The sequence below is a fragment of the Callithrix jacchus genome, chromosome X (assembly GCF_049354715.1).
Source record: "Callithrix jacchus isolate 240 chromosome X, calJac240_pri, whole genome shotgun sequence".
NCBI classification, from domain to species: Eukaryota; Metazoa; Chordata; class Mammalia; order Primates; family Cebidae; genus Callithrix; species Callithrix jacchus.
Window position 1 is genome coordinate 673,667 of NC_133524.1, and position 21,843 is coordinate 695,509.

Sequence of the window (21,843 nt, forward strand, 5' to 3'; positions counted from 1 at the left end):
GGAAGCTGCCGGGAGCGCGGAGACTGCAGCGGGTGGAACGTGAGTGACAGCGTCGGTCTCCGGACGGCGGGAATGGGGTCGTCGGCGGGGGGAGGTTGTCAGCGCCCGTGGCGGGCTCGGGCTCGGGATCGGGAACCCGCGCTTGCGTCACTCAGGCCCCGCGTCCTGCTCCTCCTCCCGGGACCCTTGGCCGGAGCGATTGCGGGAGACTCGCCCGCGGTGTGTGGGCTGCGCGTCTGGCAGCTCCAGGCAGCCTGTGACCCTTGCGGGGCCGGGAGGCTCCTGGGAGGGAGTTCTCTGCTGGGTCCGAGGGACCCTGTGCCCGGGACGGTGGGGACGGGAGACTTTGGGATCGTGACTCGCTCGACAGGCTGGACGTCCTCACACAGTCCCGGGGTGCGGGGGCCAGCGCGGCCGTGGAGACCCCAACCCAGGCGGAGCCGAAGGAGTTAAGACACGGACAGTGTGGGGATCAGGGGTCAGAGTCTGATCGTCCTATTCTTTTTTTAATTATGATTTTATTTTGTTCCTCAGCTGGATTTTTGTTGTTGTTGTTGTTCCTCATTTAATTTAATTTAATTTATTTATTTTTTAATTTTTATTTTTTAAAAATAAAGACGGGGTTTCGCCATGTTGGTCAGGCTGGTCTTGAACTCCCGACCTCGGGCGATCCGCCCACCCTGGCCTCCAAAGTGCTTGGATTGCAGGTGTGAGCCACAGCACCCGGCCAGTTTTTTAATTTATTTTTTAATTTTTTTTTTTTAAAGATGGGGTTTCACCATGTTGCTCAGGCTGGTCTTGAACTCCTGACCTCCTGATCCGCCCGCCTCGGCCGCCCCAAAGTGCTGGGATGACAGGCCTGAGCCTCTGAGCCCGGCCCCTCGTATTGATTCTTTACTTTCCAGTGACAAGTTGTTTTATTTTCTGTCTTTTTTTTTTGATAGAGTCTCTGTCTTGTCACCTGGGCTGGGGTGCAGGGACGTGACCTCGGCTCACTGCGACCTCCACTTCCCTGGTGCAAGCAGTTGCCCTGCCTCAGCCTCCCCAGCAGGTATTTCCTGCATGTGTGGGTTCTGGGTTGGTGCCACGGCCACTCACGCCTCTGGGACGTGGGTCACGGCCACTCATGCCTCTGGGACGTGACCTTCCTGAGGACTCAGCGGGGGGGAAGGTGTGTGTGGGTTTGTCACCTGGCCTGGCGGGTCCCCGGGCTTCTGGGCCCGTCTGTCATTGGACTGTGGAAGCCACAGGGTGGAGAGGACCTGCCCAGGGAAGGTCAGTGCTCTGTGGGGTGGCCTCCAGACCCCAGGCAGATCGAGGGGCAGGGGGGCCGGGGATGGGGACCGCCTGCAGGCTGCTGCCTGCCACATTGTGTCACGTGTGGGGAGCGGTCGGGGGGACTTGGGGACAGGTGGGGACGCCCCTCAGTGCTCAGGGGAGCTGTGGTGTGATGGAGGGATCGGGGGGATGTGGGGACAGGTGTGGGGACAGGAAGGGACGCCCCTCATGGTCAGGGGAGCTGGGGTGTGATGGAGGGATCCGGGGGACATTAGGACAGATGTGGGGACAGGAGGGGATGCCCCTCACTGCTCAGGAGAGCTGGGGTTTGAGGAAGGGGTTGGGGGGACATGGGGACAGGTGTGGGGACAGGTGGGGACGCCCCTCATGGTCAGGGGATCTGGGGTGTGATGGAGGGGTCGTGGGGACGTGGGGACAGGTGTGGCCACAGGAAGGGATGCCCCTCATGGTCAGGGGAGCTGGGGTGTGATGGAGGAATCGGGGGGACATGGGGACAGGTGTGGAGACAGGAGGGGATGCCCCTCAGTGCTCAGGGGATCTGGGGTGTGATGGAGGGGTTGGGGGGACATGGGGACAGGTGTGGGGACAGGAGGGGACACCCCTCATGGTCAGGGGAGCTGGGGTGTGATGGAGGAATTGGGGGGACATGGGGACAGGTGTGGAGACAGGAGGGGATGCCCCTCAGCGCTCAGGGGATCTGGGGTGTGATGGAGGGGTTGGGGGGACATGGGGACAGGTGTGGGGACAGGAAGGGACACCCCTCATGGTCAGGGGAGCTGGGGTGTGATGGAGGAATTGGGGGGACATGGGGACAGGTGTGGAGACAGGAGGGGACGCCCATCAGTGCTCAGGGGAGCTGGGGTGTGATGGAGGGGTTGGGGGGACATGGGGACAGGTTTGGGGACGGGAGGGGACGCCATCCTGGTTAGAGGAGCTGGCGTGTGATGGAGAAATCGGGGGGACATGGGGACAGGTGTGGGGATAGGAGGGGACGCCCTCATGATCAGAGGAGCTGGGGTGTGATGGAGGAATCAGGGGGACGTGGAGACAGGTGTGGGCACAGGGGTGACGCCCTCATGGTCAGGGGAGCTTGAATGTGATGGAGGGGTTGGGGGGACATGGGGACAGGGGTGGGGACAGGGGGGACGCCCCTCATGGTCAGGGGAGCTGGGGTGTGATGGAGGCGTCACCAGCCGGAGGGGAAGGACAGAGACGTGGGGGAGGGATTATGACAGTCATGGCTGCGGCCGTAGGTGACGGAACCCTCATGACACAGAGGATGAGCCTGTGCCGCTCTGGGCGTGGCGTCTCCTCGGAGACACCGATGTCATCGAGTCTTGTGACCCAGAAACTATAGGAGCGTGCAGTGGCGCGATCTCCGCTCACCGCAGCCTCCGCCTCCCGGGTTCAAGGGATCCTCCTGCCTCCGGCTCCTCAGTAGCTGGATGACAGGTGTCTGCCACCACACCTGGCTAGTTTTTGTATTTTTTTTTTTAGTAGAAACGGGTTTTGCGATGTTGGCCAGGCTGGTCTCGAACTCCTGACCTCAGGTGATGCGCCCGCCTCGGACTCCCAAACAGCTGGGTTTACAGACATGAGCCGCTGCGTCCACCCTGGAAACTGTGCTTTGGCCAAGGTGGAGGAGTTCCAGGCCAGCCTGGCCAACGTGGGGAGACCCCAACCCTCCTCCTAAAAATACAAAGGATGAGCTGGAAACGGTGGCAGGTACGTGTCATCCCAGCTACTTGGGAGGCTGAGGCAGGAGAATCGCTTGAATCCGGGAGGCGGAGGTTGCAGGGAGCGGAGATCGCGCCATTGCACTCAGCCTGGGGGACGGAGGGACACTGTGTCTCAAAACAATATTTAAAAAAAAAAAAAAGAATGAACCTCTGCCGGGCAGTGGCTCTGGGTCCCCAAGAGGGACCTGGCCCCGTCTACGCAGCCAGCCACATAGGGCTCAGGGCAGCTTCTCGTCCCCCTGCACAGCTGGGCAGTGACCTGCCTGGGGCATCCCAGCCCGGCCCCTTTCAGCCCCTGCTTGTCCCTGTCCCCTCCTAGGAACAGGCCCAGGGTCCCAAGGACTCGGGTGGAGAGGGGGTGAAAACGCAGGTCTGGCTGTGTGTAGGGGGGTCTCAGGCCCTTAATTCGAACACTTTGGGAAACCGAGGCCAGAGGATCACTTGAGGTCGGGAGTTCGAGACCAGCCTGGACAACACGGTGAAACCCCGTCTCTACTAAAAATACCCAAATTAGCCGGGCGTGGTGTCCGGTGCCTGTGATCCCAGCTATTCAGGAGGCTGAGGCGGGAGCATCGCTTGAACCCGGGAGGCGGAGGTTGCGGGGAGCCGAGGTGACGCCACGGAACTGCAGCCTGGGGAACGGGAGCAAAACTCCCATCTCAAAACAAATAAACAGAAAAGCCCTTGGTCTCTGTAGCCCTCATCTTAATGGGGATATTCCTTTCTACTAATAACAATTCTTTTTTTCTTTGTTTCTTTTTTTTTTTTCAGAGACACAGGATCGTGTTCTGCCACCCAGAGTCATTTTTTGGATTTTTAGTAGAAACGGGGGTTTCACCGTGTTGGCCAGGCTGGTCTCGAACTCGTGACCTCAGGCGATCCGCCCACCTCGGCCCCCAAAAGTGCTGGGATTACAGGCGTGAGCAGCTGCGCCCGGCTAAGAGCCGCTAATTCCTACGTCCCCCTGTGTTGGGGGCGCAAGGTGGGTTTGCCGTTCGGAGTCTGCTGAGGTGAGTCTCTTCTCTAGGACATGGAGGTTCCTTCCCTTCCTCGATGTCCATTTTTTTTTTTTTTTTTTTTTTTTTTTGAGACAGAGTGTCCCTCTGTCACCCAGCCTGGAATGCGGGAACATGATCTCAGCTCCCTGCAGCCTCCGCCTTCCGGCCTCAGATGATTTTCCTGCCCCAGCCTCCCAGGTAGCCGGGATCACAGGAATGGGCCTCGACGCCCGGATACCTTTTGTATTTTTAGCAGACACGGAGTTTCACCACGTCGGCCAGGCTGGTCTTGAACCCCTGGCCTCAGGCCTCGGCCTCCCAAAGCGCTGGGATGACAGGCGTCAGCCAGCACAGCTGGATCCTCCCGGGTCCCACGTCTAAGAGGAGACCCCAGGCCCGTCTGTAACGTTTTCTCGGATCTGAAAATGTCACCAGATTTAGTCCTTAAAAATCTTGCAGACGACGGGGCGTGGTGGCTCAGGCCTGTCATCCCAGCACTTTGGAAGGCCGAGGCGGGCGGATCAGGAGGTCGAGAGATCGAGACCATCCCGGTCAACATGGTGAAACCCCGTCTCTACTAAAAATACAAAAAATTACCCGAGCACGGTGGCACGTGCCTGTGATCCCAACTACTCGGGAAACTGAGGCAGGAGAATCACCTGAACCCGGGAGGCGGAGGCTGCGGTGAGCCGAGATCGCGCCATCGCACTCCAGCCTGGGTGACAAGAGCGAAACTCCGTCTTAAAAAAAAAAAAAAAAAAGAGAAAGGAAAAAAACATAGGAACAGAATGGCCATTTTCCTGCCGATGGGACAATATCCAGACTGAAATGTGGCTACGGAAGCTCATCTTCCTCGTGACTGTTGAAAGCAGAGCTCTCCCATCAGAAAAGTAGCTCAGAGACTGATTTATTTTAATTTAATTTCATTTTATATAGACACGGGTTTCTCCATGTTGGTCAGGCTGGTCTCGAACTCCCGACCTCAGGTGATCCACCTACGTCGGCCTCACAAAGTGCTGGGATGACACGTGGGACCTTCCCACGCCCGGCCTTATTTTATTTATTTATTTTATTTTAATTTTATTTTTTAAATCAATTTTTTTGGGGGGCTTTCCGGCGAACCCCGCAGAGCCTGCTATAGAAATTGCAAAAGAGCCGTAACGCTTTTTATTTTGTTTTAGAGACAGAGTCTCAGTCTGTTCCCCAGGCCGGAGTGCGGTGGGGCGATCTCGGCCTCCCGGGTTCAAGCGATCCTCCTGCCTCAGCCTCCCGAGTAGCTGGGATCACAGGCACCCGCCATCACGCCCGGCTCCTTTTCCTATTTTAGCAGACACGGGGTTTAACCGCGTCGGCCAGGCTGGTCTCGAACTGCTGACCCCGTGAATCTGCTGTGAGAGGGGATTGGAGGGAAGGGCGGAGGACTAGCGATGTGTGTTGTGAAGAGGATTCCCGCGTCCACCAGGGGGCGCTGTTGGCTGAGAAATCCCACGGGCCGGACGCACGTGGAGCCTTTTTCAGGAGCTGAGTTTATTAGGCCAGAAAGAAGGAGGGGACAAGAAAAGAGCCCCCCGGGCTGCAGAGACACAGGGGGTTTCTAATGACGGGAAACCCCGGCCGGGCGCGGTGCCTCACGCCTGTCATCCCTGCCCTTTGGGACGCCGAGGCGGGCGGATCGCCTGAGGTCGCGAGTTCAAGACCAGCCTGGCCAACGTGGTGCAAAACCTCATTTCTACTAAAAATACAAATAGCCTGATGTGTGGGGGGCGCCTGCAATCGCAGCTACTGGGGAGACTGAGGCAGGAGGATGCTTGAACTGAAGATGGCGCCACTGCACTCCAGCCTGGGCAACACGTGTGTGTTTTTTTTTTTTTTTTTGGAGACAAGAGTCTCACTCCATCACCAGGCGCCAGGCTGGAGTGCAGGGGCGCGACCTCCGCCTCCCGGGTTCAAGCGATTCACCCACCTCGGCCTCCCGAGTAGCTGGGACTACAGGCACCCGCCACCACGCCCGGCTAAGTCTTTTGTGTTTTAGTAGAGACGGGGTTCCACCATGTTGCCCAGGGTGGTCTCGATCTCTTGACCTCGTGGTCCACCCGCCTCGGCCTCCCGAGGTGCTGGGATGACGGGCGTGAGCCACCGAGCCCGGCCTGGATTTCCTTGTTTTATCAGCCTGGGAACCTTCTTCAGAGAGATTTCCCGCACCAGGACCCGATACCCCAACAGATGGAGGCGGAGCCCCTGTGGGGGCCAGGCTTGGAGGTGCAGGACCTGGGCCCCCCACCCCCCAGGCAGTGCGTTACGTGGCTCTGCCGCACCCAGGACTGAGGCCCCCGTGCCACGTAGATTCCACACCTGGGAAACCCCACAGCTGGGAGAACCCACGGAATCACCTGTGGGGACCTTTTCACAGTCCTAGGCTGGAGGGTTTGACGTATGATGTCAGGGTGGGGGCTCCCCACAAGGCAGGAGAGACATGCTGCAGTCACCCCAGGAAAGAGGCTTTGGGAACTCCTCGTTGGAGTGGGGGTTGCCCCAGGGGGCTCTGGATCGCTCTCTGTTTCTCTCTCTCTGTGTCTGTCGCTCTCTGTCTCTGTCTCTGTTTCTCTGTCTCTGTCTCTCTGTCTCTGTGTCTCTGTCTCTGTGTCTCTCTGTCCTCTCTCTGTCTCTCTGTCCTCTCTCTCTCTGTGTCTCTGTCTCTCTGTCTCTGTCCTCTCTCTCTCTCTGTCTTTGTCTCTCTCTGTCTCTGTCTCTCTGTCCTCTCTCTGTCTCTGTGTCTGTCTGTCTCTCTCTCTGTCTCTCTCTCTCTGTGTCACTTTCTGTCTCTGTCTCTGTCTCTCTCTCTGTCCCTCTCTGTCTCTGTCTCTCTGTCTCTCTCTCTGTCCTCTCTCTGTCTCTGTCTCTCTGTCTCTCTCTGTCCCTCCCCCTTGCGGTTCCACACGCATGGGAAAGAAAGACGACATAGACACACCATGCTCATCCTTTTTCATGGCTGCATAGTATTCCATAGTAATCCTACATGGCTGTTAGACACGCCGAGCTCATCCTTTTTCATGGCTGCATAGTATTCCATAGTAATCCTACGTGGCTGTTAGACACGCTGAGCTCATCCTTTTTCATGGCTGCATAGTATTCCATAGTAATCCTACGTGGCCGTTAGACACGCCGAGCTCATCCTTGTTCATGGCTGCGTAGTATTCCATAGTAATCCTACATAGGTGTTAGAGACACCGTGCTCATCCTTTTTCATGGCTGCATAGTATTCCATAGTAATCCTACGTGGCTGTTAGACACGCCGAGCTCATCCTTTTTCATGGCTGCATAGTATTCCATAGTAATCCCACGTGGCTGTTAGACACGCCGAGCTCATCCTTGTTCATGGCTGCATAGTATTCCATAGTAATCCTACGTGGCTGTTAGACACGCCGAGCTCATCCTTTTTCATGGTTGCATAGTATTCCATAGTAATCCTACATAGCTGTTAGACAAACCGAGCTCACAGGCACATACTACATTCTGTGTCCTTGTCCTTTCACCGAGATATCAGAGCTGGACGTGCTCACAGGTGGGTCCCAGCTCTCCGTGGCTTTCACCTGTTTAGAAAAGTTTTAAGTTTTCAGCAAGTCGGGTTTTAGTTTAGATGGTGAGTCTGGCTCCGGCCCACGGGGCTCAGACACGGCAGGAAGGACGACCCCACACGGGTCAGGGATAAAGGTGTGTGTTTTCCTTTGTTCTTTGTAGTCTCGTGGCACGATGGCGAGTGGGACGTGCAGGAAGTTGGCTAATTTTTGTATTTTTAGTAGACGTGGCATTTCGACATGTTGGCCAGGCTGGTGTTGAACTCCTGACCTCGTGATCCGCCCGCCGCGGCCTCCCTAAGTGCTGGATGACACACGTCAGCCACAGTGCCTGCCAGGAGCACAGATTTACCCGTGGAAAACCTTTTTTGCTCTCCCTCTTCCTCAGGTTGGTTCCCAGGGTTCGCCTGTGATGGATGGGCCGGCGAGCGCTTCCAGGGCCGTCTCGGGAGTGGGCTGCACAAACACGAACGAGGACTGGATGTCGGCGCTGTGTCCCCGGCTCTGGGACGTGCCCCTCCACCACCTCTCCATCCCAGGTGAGGGCGCGAGGGGTGGGGGCCGGTGCCCCTGTGTTCCCCAGTGGAGGTGCCGGCTGTAGGAGCAATCCTGGGTGTAGGGACATCCCACAAAGCATGCCGATGTGGACACACACATGCACAGTGCACACGTGTGTGCGTATACATAGGCATGGGTATGCACACAACACACCACCATGCACACACATGCATAATGTACTCACATGTATACACGCACACAGAGGTATGCACACATACACATAGGTACACGTATAGACATGCACATAGGTACATGTAGATGGGCACATATGTATACACTTATACACACATGCACACAGCCATGAGTATCCACACATGCATGCAAGCATATACATACACACATATACTCGTGCATATGCACACACGTAAGCACACACGTGTATGCGCACATAGGTACACAATGCACACGTATACACACATGCACATAGGCATGAAGCGTGCACACATGTATAAACATGTATATATGCATGCACATAGGTACATGCACACGCAACACAGGCACATGTCCGTAGAATGCATGCATATGAGCACACATGTATACACGTCTTTATATACACATGCACACAGGCATGAGTATCGACACATGCATGCACATACATATACACATGTACTCATGTGCATGTGCACACACATAAGCACACACATGTGCACGCACACATAGGTACACAATGCACATACGTATAGACACATGCACACAGGCACAAAGCATGCACACACGTCGACACATGTATACACATGTATATATGCATGCACACATACACACGTGCACATAGGTACATGCACACACAAACACGCACGTTTGTAGAATGCATGCATGTTAGCACACATGTATACACGTGTTTATATACACATGCACAGATGCATGAGTATCCACACATGCATGCACATACATACACACATGTACTCATGTGCGTATGCACACATAAGCGCACATGTGCACATAGGTACATGCACACGCAAACACAGGCACATGTCCATAGAATGCATGCATATGAGCACACATGTATACACATGTTTATATACACACGTGCACATAGGCACGAAGCGTGCACACATGTATACACATGTATATATGCATGCACACAGGTACACACGTGCACATGTGCACATAGGTACATGCACACAAACACAGGCACATGTTCGTAGAATGCATGCATCTGAGCACACATGTATACACGTGTTTATATATACATGCACACAGGTATACACATTTGCAGATAGGCATGGATATGCACATAAGCGTACACATGCGTGCAGGCATGTACTCACGTATATACACGCATGCATAGGTACATGCACACACGGATACACACAGGCATGCACACATAGGTACACGTGCACAAGTGTATACATAGCATGCACACACACACATGCACACGTGCACATAGGCACACACCCGCACACATATATACACACATGCATAGGCATATGCACACATGCCCGTATGCAGACATGCCCACACATGTGCGTACTGCGTGGGTCTGTTCTCACGCTCCTAGTAAAGGCATCCCGGAGGCCAGGCATGGTGGATCCCAGCCTGTAATCCCAGCGCTTTGGGAGGCCGAGGCAGCGGATCAGCTGAGGTCAGGAGTTCAAGACCAGCCTGATCAACATGGAGAAACCCCGTCTGTACTAAAAATACAAAATTAGCTGGGCACGGTGGCCTATGCCTGTAATCCCAGCTACTGGGGAGACTGAGGCAGAAGAATCGCTCGAACCTGGGAGGCAGAGGTTGTGATGAGCCGAGATGGCCCCACTGCACTCCAGCGTGGTCAGCAAGAGCAGAACTCGGCCTCAAAACGATAAGAATAGTAATTCCTTATTCACGCACTGCCACCGCAGTCCCAGTCAACCACGAATCCACATTGTGTCAGTGGATTTCTCCGTTCTCCACATTTAATGTTAACGTCATTTTAGGATATGTGGTCTTTCATGTCTGGCTTCTTAACGTCCTCAAGTTTCATCCACGTTGCGGCCTATGTCCGAGCCTCATTCCTTTTTCATAGCTGAGTAATATTCCACAGCACGAGGGGACGACACTCTGTTGATCTACTTATCCATCAACAGACACCTGGACTATTTCCACGTTTTGGCTACCGCCGAAGGTGTGGTCCATCCGTGCAGTGTTTAAGCTGGGGCTTCAACCACAGGCATCAAGGGTCGGAAATTAAAAATACATTCAGGCCAGGCGCGGTGGCTCACACCTGTAATCCCAGGACTTTGGGAGGCCGAGGCGGGGGCATCACTTGAGCCCCGGAGTTTGAGACCAGCCTGGGCAACACAGTGAGATCCTATGTCTCCGAATAGATGTATATAGATTTATATGTATGTATGTTTATGCATATATATTTATTCACATATAGCTACGTATTATATGTATCTATTCACATATATTTATATACGTATATTTATACATTATATGTATATACCCATACGTAGTTATATATGTATTTAAAATATATATAATATATATTTTATATAAATATATATTACGTATATATTTATATAAGTATACATATATAATATGTATATAAATATATATAATATATATGTATGTAAATATATATAATATGTATTTATAATATATATATTATATATGTATAATAAAATATATATGTATATAAATATATATAAATATATAAAATATATAAATATATTTATAAGTATATAAAAATATATTCTAATAAAATATATAATATATATGTGTATTTTTAACAAAATATATAAAATATATATAAAAATATATATATTTAAATATATATTGTTAAAATATATTTTAAAAATATTTTAAAAAGTTATTAAAATATATTAATTTAAATATATAACATATTTAAATATGTTATATTTTTAAATATATGTTTATTTAAATATATATTATATATTTAAATATATAATATATTCATATATTTAAATATATTTATTTAAATATACATTTAAACATTTAAATATACATATTGGTCAGGATGGTCTCAGTGTCTCGACCTCGTGATCCGCTCGCCTCGGCCTCCTAGAGGGTGGAGAGTGTGAGTGGAGATAAACAGAGTGTCGTCCCCTCGTGCTGTGGAATATTACTCAGTCATGAAAAAGGAACTAGGCTCTGATAGAGGCCGCAACGTGGATGATTGCAGGTGTGAGCCACCTCGCCCGGCCTGTCTGTCCCTCACACGGACACCTGTGACTGGATTTGGGACCTTCCCTACTCAAAGATGACCTCACTTCAACTTAACGACATCCGAGGAGACCCTGTTCCCACACAGGATTTGTCCTCAGGTTCCAGTGGACGTGACTTTGTGGGGACAGCGTAAACCCAGCCCCGCCATGCCCGTGCCAGCGCCGTAAACACGACGCTGAGTGACTCCCGATGGGTGGCGGGGACCGGGCTGACGGGTGACGTGCCCGCGTGTGCTCTGCCCGCAGGGAGCCACGACACCATGACCTACTGCCTCAACAAGAAGTCACCCATTTCCCAGGGGGAGTCCCGGCTGCTGCAGATGCTCAACAGGTGGATCCCCTGCATCACGCGCCCCGTGGTGCTGAAATGGTCCGTCACCCAGGTAGGCTCTGCGCCCCGTGATGCCGAAATGGTCCCCGTCCCGGGTAGGGACTGAGTGATGCCGAGATGGTCCCCGTCCCAGGTAGGGACTGAGTGATGCTGAGATGGTCCCTGTCCCATGTAGGGACTGAGTGATGCTGAGATGGTCCCTGTCCCAGGTAGGGACTGAGTGATGCTCAGATGGTCCCCGTCCCAGGTAGGGACTGAGTGATGCTCAGATGGTCCCCGTCCCAGGTAGGGACTGAGTGATGCTGAGATGGTCCCTGTCCCATGTAGGGACTCAGTGATGCTGAGATGGTCCCTGTCCCATGTAGGGACTGAGTGATGCTGAGATGGTCCCCGTCCCAGGTAGGGACTGAGTGATGCTGAGATGGTCCCCGTCCCAGGTAGGGACTGAGTGATGCCGAGATGGTCCCTGTCCCAGGTAGGGACTGAGTGATGCCGAGATGGTCCCTGTCCCGGGTAGGGACTGAGTGATGCCCAGATGGTCCCTGTCCCATGTAGGGACTGAGTGATGCCGAGATGGTCCCTGTCCCGGGTAGGGACTGAGTGATGCCCAGATGCTCCCTGTCCCGGGTAGGGACTGAGTGATGCTGAGATGGTCCCTGTCCCAGGTAGGGACTGAGTGATGCTGAGATGGTCCCTGTCCCGGGTAGGGACTGAGTGATGCTGAGATGGTCCCCGTCCCGGGTAGGGACTGAGTGATGCTGAGATGGTCCCCGTCCCGGGTAGGGACTGAGTGATGCCCAGATGGTCCCCGTCCCGGGTAGGGACTGAGTGATGCTGAGATGGTCCCTGTCCCGGGTAGGGACTGAGTGATGCCGAGATGGTCCCTGTCCCGGGTAGGGACTGAGTGATGCCCAGATGCTCCCTGTCCCAGGTAGGGACTGAGTGATGCCGAGATGGTCCCTGTCCCGGGTAGGGACTGAGTGATGCCCAGATGCTCCCTGTCCCGGGTAGGGACTGAGTGATGCCGAGATGGTCCCTGTCCCGGGTAGGGACTGAGTGATGCCGAGATGGTCCCTGTCCCGGGTAGGGACTGAGTGATGCTGAGATGGTCCCCGTCCCCCGTCCCATGTAGGGACTGAGTGATGCTGAGATGGTCCCTGTCCCAGGTAGGGACTGAGTGATGCCGAGATGGTCCCTGTCCCGGGTAGGGACTGAGTGATGCTGAGATGGTCCCTGTCCCGGGTAGGGACTGAGTGATGCTGAGATGGTCCCAGTCCCGGGTAGGGACTGAGTGATGCTGAGATGGTCCCTGTCCCATGTAGGGACTGAGTGATGCCGAGATGGTCCTTGTCCCGGGTAGGGACTGAGTGATGCCCAGATGGTCCCTGTCCCATGTAGGGACTGAGTGATGCTGAGATGGTCCCAGTCCCGGGTAGGGACTGAGTGATGCTGAGATGGTCCCTGTCCCAGGGAGGGACTGAGTGATGCTGAGATGGTCCCCGTCCCAGGGAGGGACTGAGTGATGCTGAGATGGTCCCTGTCCCGGGTAGGGACTGAGTGATGCCCAGATGGTCCCCGTCCCAGGTAGGGACTGAGTGATGCTGAGATGGTCCCCGTCCCGGGTAGGGACTGAGTGATGCTGAGATGGTCCCTGTCCCGGGTAGGGACTGAGTGATGCTGAGATGGTCCCCGTCCCGGGTAGGGACTGAGTGATGCTGAGATGGTCCCTGTCCCGGGTAGGGACTGAGTGATGCTGAGATGGTCCCTGTCCCGGGTAGGGACTGAGTGATGCTGAGATGGTCCCTGTCCCGGGTAGGGACTGAGTGATGCTGAGATGGTCCCTGTCCCATGTAGGGACTCAGTGATGCTGAGATGGTCCCCGTCCCGGGTAGGGACTGAGTGATGCTGAGATGGTCCCCGTCCCATGTAGGGACTGAGTGATGCTGAGATGGTCCCTGTCCCAGGTAGGGACTGAGTGATGCCGAGATGGTCCCTGTCCCGGGTAGGGACTGAGTGATGCCCAGATGGTCCCTGTCCCATGTAGGGACTGAGTGATGCTGAGATGGTCCCAGTCCCGGGTAGGGACTGAGTGATGCTGAGATGGTCCCCGTCCCAGGTAGGGACTGAGTGATGCTGAGATGGTCCCTGTCCCAGGGAGGGACTGAGTGATGCTGAGATGGTCCCCGTCCCAGGTAGGGACTGAGTGATGCTGAGATGGTCCCTGTCCCGGGTAGGGACTGAGTGATGCCCAGATGGTCCCCGTCCCGGGTAGGGACTGAGTGATGCTGAGATGGTCCCTGTCCCGGGTAGGGACTGAGTGATGCTGAGATGGTCCCCGTCCCGGGACTGAGTGATGCTGAGACGGTCCCTGTCCGAGGGAGGGACTGAGTGATGCTCAGACGGTCCCCGTCCCAGGGAGGGACTGAGTGATGCTGAGATGGTCCCTGTCCCGGGTAGGGACTGAGTGATGCTGAGACGGTCCCCGTCCCAGGTAGGGACTGAGTGATGCTGAGATAGTCCCTGTCCCATGTAGGGACTGAGTGATGCTGAGATGGTCCCTGTCCCAGGGAGGGACTGAGTGATGCTGAGATGGTCCCCGTCCCAGGGAGGGACTGAGTGATGCTGAGATAGTCCCCGTCCCAGGGAGGGACTGAGTGATGCTGAGACGGTCCCCGTCCCAGGGAGGGACTGAGTGATGCTGAGATGGTCCCTGTCCCAGGGAGGGACTGAGTGATGCTGAGATGGTCCCCGTCCCATGTAGGGACTGAGTGATGCTGAGATGGTCCCTGTCCCAGGGAGGGACTGAGTGATGCTGAGATGGTCCCCGTCCCATGTAGGGACTGAGTGATGCTGAGATGGTCCCTGTCCCAGGGAGGGACTGAGTGGGTCCCCAAGACCTCAGGAGGCAGAGGGTGACCGCACATTTCCAGGGACAGAGGATTAAACACAGAAGCTCCGCTCACCCCGAGCCCCCTCCCCAAAGAAGAGTTGGTCACCATGTTTGTACGTTGTATTATGTTATGTTGTTTTTTGAGATGGAGTCTCGCTCTGCGGCCCAGGCTGGAGTGCAGTGGCTCGATCTGGGGTCACTGCGACCTCAGCCTCTGGGGTTCAAGCGATTCTCCTGCCTCAGCCTCCCGAATATCTAGAATTACAGGCACCCACCACCGCACGTGGTTATTTTTTTGTATTTTAGTAGAGACGGGGTTTCACCACGTTGGCCAGGCCGGTCTTGAACTCCTGACCTCCTGATCCACCCACCTCGGCCTCCCAAAGTGCTGGGATCACAGGCCTGGGCCGTCGCACCCAGGCCCCTCTTTCACCTTTTTATGTTAATCATTTTGCCATTCCTGGCCGGGCATGGAGGTTCATGTCTGCAATCCCAGCAATGTGGGAGGCCGAGGAGGGCGGATCGCCTGAGGTCAGGAGTTCGAGACCAGCCTCTTCAATATGGTGAAAGTCACCTCGACTAAAAATAAAAAAATAAAATAAAATAAATTTACCAGGCCGGGCGTGGTGGGTGACACCTGTGACCCCAGCACTTTGGGAGGCCGAGGCGGGTGGATCACCTGAGCTCAGGAGTTCGAGACCGGCCCCGACCGACACGGCGAAACCCCGTCGCTGTTAAAAATACAAAACTCAGCCAGGCGTGGTGGCGGGTGCCCGTGATCCCGGCTACTCGGGAGGCTGAGGCGGAAATGCTTGAACCCGGAGGGCGGAGGTTGCAATGAGCCGAGATGGCGCCATTGCACTCCAGCCCGGGTGACAAGAGCGAAACTCTGTCTCAAAAAAAAAAAAAAAAAGAAAAGAAAAAAGAAAAAAGCAGCCTGGTGCCCACAGGTGCTGGACGTCACGGAGCAGCTGGACGCCGGCGTGCGGTACCTAGACCTGCGGATTGCCCACATGCTGGACGGCTCGGAGAAGAACCTGCATTTCGTTCATATGGTCTACACCACGGCCCTCGTGGAGGTACGGCCGGGCTGGGGGGGGACGGACGCACGGGGAGCTCCGAGGAGGCGGCCGGCCTCCCGTGGGGAGGTTCCCGACCTTCGGTGGCATGAGGATGTCACCTGCAGGGCGGACAAGAGACCAGGAGATGGTGACCCCTGCTGATCTGTTAGGAGCACTTATGTTCCGTTCTTTTGGAGACACAGTCCCGTTCCGTCCCCCAGGCCGGAGTGCAATGGCGCGATCTCGGGTCACTGCAGCCTCCGCCTCTGGGGTTCAAGGGATTCTCCTGCCTCAGCCTCCCGAGTAGCTGGGATCTCAGGCACCTCCCACCACACCCGGCTGATTTTCGTATTTTTAGCAGAGACCGGGTTTCACCAGGTTGCCAGGGCTGGTCTCGAACTCCCGACCTCGGGTGATCCATCCGCCTCGGCCTCCCAAAGTGCCGGGATGACAGGCGTGAGTCACCGCGCCCGGCGTATGGAGAGTTGTTGACCGACGTGAATTTCTTCATTTCTTTTTTCCTTTTTCTTTTCTTTCTATTTTTTTTGAGACGCAGTTTCGCTCTTGTCACCCAGGCTGGGGTGCAATGGCGCCATCTCGGCTCACCGCAACTTCCGCCTCCCGGGTACAGGCAATTCTCCTGCCTCAGTCTCCCCAGTACCTGGGATTACAGGCACGCGCCACCGTGCCCAGCTAATTTTTGTATTTTTAATACAGACGGGTTTTAACCATGTTGACCGGGATGGTCTCGATCCCTTGACGTCGTGATCCACCCGCCTCGGCCTCCCAAAGTGCTGGGATTCCAGGCTTGAGCCATCACGCCCGGCTAATTTTTGTATTTTTAACAGAGACGGGGTTTCACCAGCTTGGCCCGGCTGGTCTCGAACTCCCGACCTCAGGGGATCCGCCCGCCTCGGCCTCCCAAAGTGCCGGGATGACAGGCGTGAGCCTCCGTGCCCGGCCCTCTTGGTCTTTTGCAGAACGGAGTCACTTATGTCCCTGAGGCCCGTCCAGGGTTTGTTCAGTGTATTCTGTTCCTGGCTGCCAGAGGGGCTTCTAAAGTCTGAACATGACAAGTCACCGTCCCAAGGGCTGCCCGTGGCTCCCTGTGACAGCACGTCAGGCACCCACAGGCCTCGGGGTGCAAAGGCGTTGTGCCCACCCCACGCCCCTCGCTCGCTCTGCACCTGCTGTATCTGACTCATTCCCTGGACTCCTCAGAGGTCAGAAGTCTGCATGTGAAGTGGCTTCTGGTTGAGGTGTCCACAGACAAATGGACACGTGTGGAGAAACACAGACACGCCTACACACACACACACACACACACACACACGTGCACATAAACAGGTGTGTGTGCAGAGGCTCACGCGTGGAGACAGGCACACGTGTGCACACAGGATCGGGCAGACAGACCAGGAGCTGCGGCTCACGCCTGTGATCCCAGCATTTTGTGGGACCGAGGCGGGTGGATCACGAGGTCGAGAGATCGAGACCATCCCGGTCAACACGGTGAAACCCCGTGTCTACTAAAAATACAAAAAATTACCTGGACACGGTGGCGCGTGCCTGTAATCCGAGCTACTGGGGAGACCGAGGCAGGAGAATTGCCTGAACTCAGGTGGGGGAGGGTGCGGTGACCACGATCGCTCCATTGCACTCCAGCCTGGGCGACACAGTGAGACTCCATCTCAAAAAAATAAAACAAAACAGGCAAAGACACCCACACAGACACACACATATTCACGCACACACACATACGTGCACGCATGTACAGACATCCACACGCTTGCTTTTTTTTTTTGAGACGGGGCCTTGCTCTGTCACCCAGGCTGGCATAAGGGGGGTGTCATCGTACGTCACGGCAGCCGCAGCCTCCTGAGGAGCTGGGACCGCAGGCACGCACTGCCACACTGGGCTCGTTCTTAAGGTTTTTGTAGACATGGGGTCTTGCTGTGTTGCCCAGGCGGGTCTTGAACTCCTGGGCTCACGCAGTCCTCCCACCTCGGCCTCCGATGGTGCTGGCATCGTGTGACCCCCGGCACCCAGACCAGCTCCCCCTTTTTCCGCTTGCTCTGCCCCCTACTCTGGCCCCTTCCTGCCCTGCCCGCCTCTTTGCCTCCCCGCCCCGAGCTTGGTATCCATCCTGTATTTTTTTTTTTGAGACAGTCCTTGTCTTTTGCCAAGGCTGGAGTGCAGTGGTGCCATCTTGCCTCACTGCAGCCTCCGTCTCCCGGGTTCAAGCGATTCTCCTGCCTCAGCCTCCTGAGTAGCTGGGATGACAGGTGCCCCCCAGCACGCAAGGCTAATTTTTGTATTTTTAGTAGAGACGGGGTATCGCCACGTCGGCCAGGCTGGTCTTGAACTCCCGACCTCAGGTGATCCGCCCGCCTCGCCTTCCTAAAGCGTTGGAATGACTGGCGTGACCCATCGAGCCCGGCCTTCCCCGAGCCCTGGGACTCATGCAGGACTCTGACCCCCACCCCCCCCCACCCACCCCTCCCAGGACACGCTCACGGAGATCTCAGAGTGGCTCGAGCGACATCCTCGCGAGGTGGTCATCCTGGCCTGCAGAAACTTCGAGGGGCTGAGCGAGGACCTGCACGAGTACCTCATCTCCTGCATCAACACCATCTTCGGGGAGATGCTGTGTCCCCGCGGGGTGAGCGACGAGGGAGGACGACGGCCACGGGCCTGTCCCTGGGCTGGGGGATCGTCACCGTCACCCTGCATTTGGTTACCTGGTTCCCCCCCCCGGGGTGTGGCCGCAGCCGTGATCCCTGCGGCAGGTGGAGTTTTGAACGACAGCAGCTCCCCCCGGACGCGGGGGCTGACATCTGTGATCCCAGCACTTCGGGAGGCCGGCGCGGGCGGATCGCAAGGTCAGGAGATCGAGACCAGCCTGCTCAATACAGTGAAACCCCGTCTGTACTAAAAATACAAAAAAACTAGCCGGGCGTGGTGGTGCGCGCCTGTAATCCCAGCTACTGGGGAGGCTGAGGCAGGGGAATCGCTTGAACACGGGAGGCGGAGGTTGCGGTGACCTGAGATTTGTGCCATCGCACCCCAGCCCGGGCGACGGAGTGAGACTCCAAAAAAATAAAAATAAAGGAAAAATTAGGTCGGGCGCCCCGAGGTTGGTATCCCTACTAAAAATACAACAATTAGTCTGGCGTGGTGGCGGGCGCCTGTCATCCCAGCTCCTTGTAAAAAGTTTTTAATTTTTTAAAAATCTTCATTTGTTTATTTAATTGTATATGTATTTCCTGAGACAGCGTTTCCGTCCGTCGCCCAGGCTGGAGTGCAATGGCGCGACCTCGGCTCCCTGCAGCCTCCACCTCCCGGGTTCAAGCGATCCTCCTGCCTCAGCCTCCGGAGTAGCCGGGATTATAGGCACGCACCACCGTGCTCAGCTCATTTTTTGTATTTTTAGTAGAAACGGGGGTTTCACCATGTTGACCGGGATGGTCTCGATCTCTCGACCTCGTGATCCACCCGCCTCGGCCTCCCAAAGTGCTGGGACGACAGGCGTGAGCCGCCGCGCCCGGCCTTATTTTTTATTATTATAAATAATAACTTATTTATTATAAAATTTACTATTATAAACATAATATAAATAATTTAAAGATAATTTGTATAATAAGTTATTATTATAACCGTTTATTTATTTAATCTGGGCTCACTGCAATCTCCACTTCCTGGGTTCAAGCCATTCTCCTGCCTCAGCCTCCTGAGTAGCTGGGATTACAGGTGTCCCCCACCACGCCCCGGTAATTTTTGTATATTTAGTAGAGATGGAGTTTCACCATGTCGGCCAGGCTGGTCTCGAACCCCTGACCGCGTGATCTGCCCACATGGGCCCCAGTAAGTGTTGGGATGGCAGATGGTAACCCACCTCGCCAGGCCGAGGGGTGTTTTCTGAGTGGGTCCCCTTTTGTGCCAGGGGCAGCTTTTGAGGAAAACTCGTGCCCTGGCCGGGTGAGGGTCTCAAAGCCGTGGTGGGGGCAGGGGGAGGCTCCAGTTTTGACCACACTCCCCAGCTTCCTGGACCCTCCTCTGAGCCAGAAACCCTCCATGTTGATGAAAAAGCCGGACTCTGCTGGGCATCGTGGCTCACACATGTAAAAAAAAAAAAAATTAGGCGCAGTGGCTCACGCCTGTCATCCCAGCACCTTGGGAGGGCGAGGCGGCTGGATCACGAGGGCAAGAGATCGAGACCATCCCGGTCAACACGGTGAAACCCCGTCTCTACTAAAAATAAAATAAATTAGCTGGGCATGGTGGCGCATGCCTGTAATCCCAGCTACTCTGGATGCTGAGGCAGGAGAATGGCTTGAACCCGGGAGGTGGAGGTTGCCGTGAGCCGAGATTGTGCCTTGTGATCCGCCCACTTCGGCCTCCCAAAGTGCCGGGATTACGGGTGTGACCCACCATACCGGGTAAATTTTTTTTTTTTTAAAGATGGGGTTTCACCATATTGGCCAGGCTGGTCTCCAACCCCTGACCTGTGATGATCCGCGCACCTCGGCCTCCCAAAGTGCTGGGATTACGGGTGTGAGTCACCATGCCGGGTAAATTTTTTTTTTTTTTTAAAGATGGGGTTTCACCATATTGGCCAGGCTGGTCTCGAACCCCCGACCTGTGGCGATCCGCCCACCTCGGCCTCCAAAATTGCTGGGATTACAGATCAGGTGATCTGCCCGCTTCAGCCTCCCAAAGTGCTGGCATTACAGGCGAGAGCCACCGTGCCCGACCTAATTTTATATCTTTTAGTAGAGACGGGGTTTCAGCAAGTTGGCCAGGCTGGTCTCGAGCCCGTGACCTGTGGCGATCCGCCCACCTCGGCCTCCTAAAGTGCTGGGATTACGGGTGTGAGCCACCGTGCAGGGTAAATATTTTTTTTTTTTAAAGATGGGGTTTCACCATATTGGCCAGGGTGGTCTCGAACTCATGACCTCTGGTGATCCGCCCACCTCGGCCTCCCACAGTGCTGGAATTACGGGTGTGACCCACCGTGCCGGGTAAATTTTTTTGTTTTTTAAAGATGGGGTTTCACCATATTGGCCAGGCTGGTCTCGAACCCGTGACCTGTGGTGATCCGCGCACCTCGGCCTCCCAAAGTGCTGGATGACAGGCCAGAATGTCACGTGTGGTTTCTACGCACACGTGTTTCCCTCCCCGCTCCGCGGGGCCCCGACCTCCTGGGTGCCCCCCACGTCCCCGGCTCTCCTCTCTCCCGTGCACCTCTGAACCCGGGTTCTTTGCAGGAGGTGCCGACCCTGAGGCAGCTGTGGGCGCGCGGCCAGCAGGTCATCGTGTCCTATGAGGACGAGAGCGCCCTGGGCCGGCACCGGGAGCTATGGCCGGGAATCCCCTACTGGTGGGGGGACCAGGTGAAGCCCGACGCCCTCATCCGATACCTGGAGACCATGAAGAGCTGTGGCCGTCCAGGTGCGAGGCCACGCCCCGTGGGGGCGGGGTCCACGTACGAGGACACATCTTGTGGGGGCGGGGCCCACTTACGACGTCACGTCCAGTGGGGGCGGGGCCCACGTACGACGTCACTTCCAGTGGAGGCGGGGCCCACGTACGACGTCACTTCCCCTGGGGGCGGGGTTCATGTACGAGGAGGTGTCCCATGGGGGCGGGGTCCACGTAGGAGGAGGTGTCTTGTGGGGGCGGGGGTGAGGACCTACGTACTACTACGTCACGTTCCCCTGGGGGTGGGGTCTACTACAACATCATCTCCCGTGGGGGGCGGGGTCCACTATTGAGGTCACGTCCCTTGGGGGCGGGGTGCACGTAGGAGGTCCCGTCCCGTGGGGGTGGGGTCCACGTACGACGTCACGTCCTGTGGGGGTGGGGGGGGTGGGTCCACATACGACGTCACGTCCCATGGGGGCGGGGTCCACGTATGAGGACATGTCCCGTGGGGGCGGGGTCCACGTATGAAGACGTGTCTTGTGGGGGCGGGGTCACGTATGAAGACGTGTCTTGTGGGGGCGGGGTCCACGTATGAAGACGTGTCTTGTGGGGGCGGGGCCGACGTAGGACGTCACGTCCCATGGGGGCGGGGTCTCCGTACGCCGTAGCGTCCCGTGGGGGCGGGGTCCACGCAGCTCCCCGAGACTCCCTGCATCAGGCCGGGTGCACGGACTCGCCTTCACCTCTACGTGAAAACAGTTTAAAAGTAAACCGAGGCCGGGGCGTGGTGGGTCACGCCTG

The 21,843-nt window shown here is 55.6% G+C and overlaps 1 protein-coding gene and 1 non-coding gene across 15 annotated transcripts in view; one reads left to right on the plus strand and one right to left on the minus strand.

Annotated features, from left to right (window-relative positions):
- Positions 1–21,843, plus strand: part of LOC100403068 (PI-PLC X domain-containing protein 1) — a 26,455-nt gene continuing 4,612 nt past the window's right edge. For 3 of the 14 annotated variants that reach the window (XR_013531541.1, XM_078362870.1, XM_078362871.1), the window contains exons 1-7: positions 1–39; positions 3,810–4,048; positions 8,000–8,150; positions 11,586–11,722; positions 15,511–15,639; positions 18,125–18,280; positions 20,886–21,069. Coding sequence is in view for 12 of the 14 variants with exons in the window: in XM_078362870.1 (XP_078218996.1) it covers positions 8,024–8,150; positions 11,586–11,722; positions 15,511–15,639; positions 18,125–18,280; positions 20,886–21,069 (733 nt within the window). In the remaining 2 variants the exon portion in view is untranslated. Of the gene's footprint in view, positions 479–944; positions 1,052–3,809; positions 4,049–7,999; positions 8,151–11,585; positions 11,723–15,510; positions 15,640–18,124; positions 18,281–20,885; positions 21,070–21,843 lie in introns of all 14 variants that reach the window. The other 11 variants (XM_078362873.1, XM_078362877.1, XM_078362872.1 and 8 more) reach the window with 7 other exon arrangements.
- LOC118151244 (U7 small nuclear RNA) lies at positions 5,141–5,202 on the minus strand. Its single transcript, XR_004739381.1, has one exon. It is a non-coding gene; the product is annotated as a U7 small nuclear RNA (small nuclear RNA).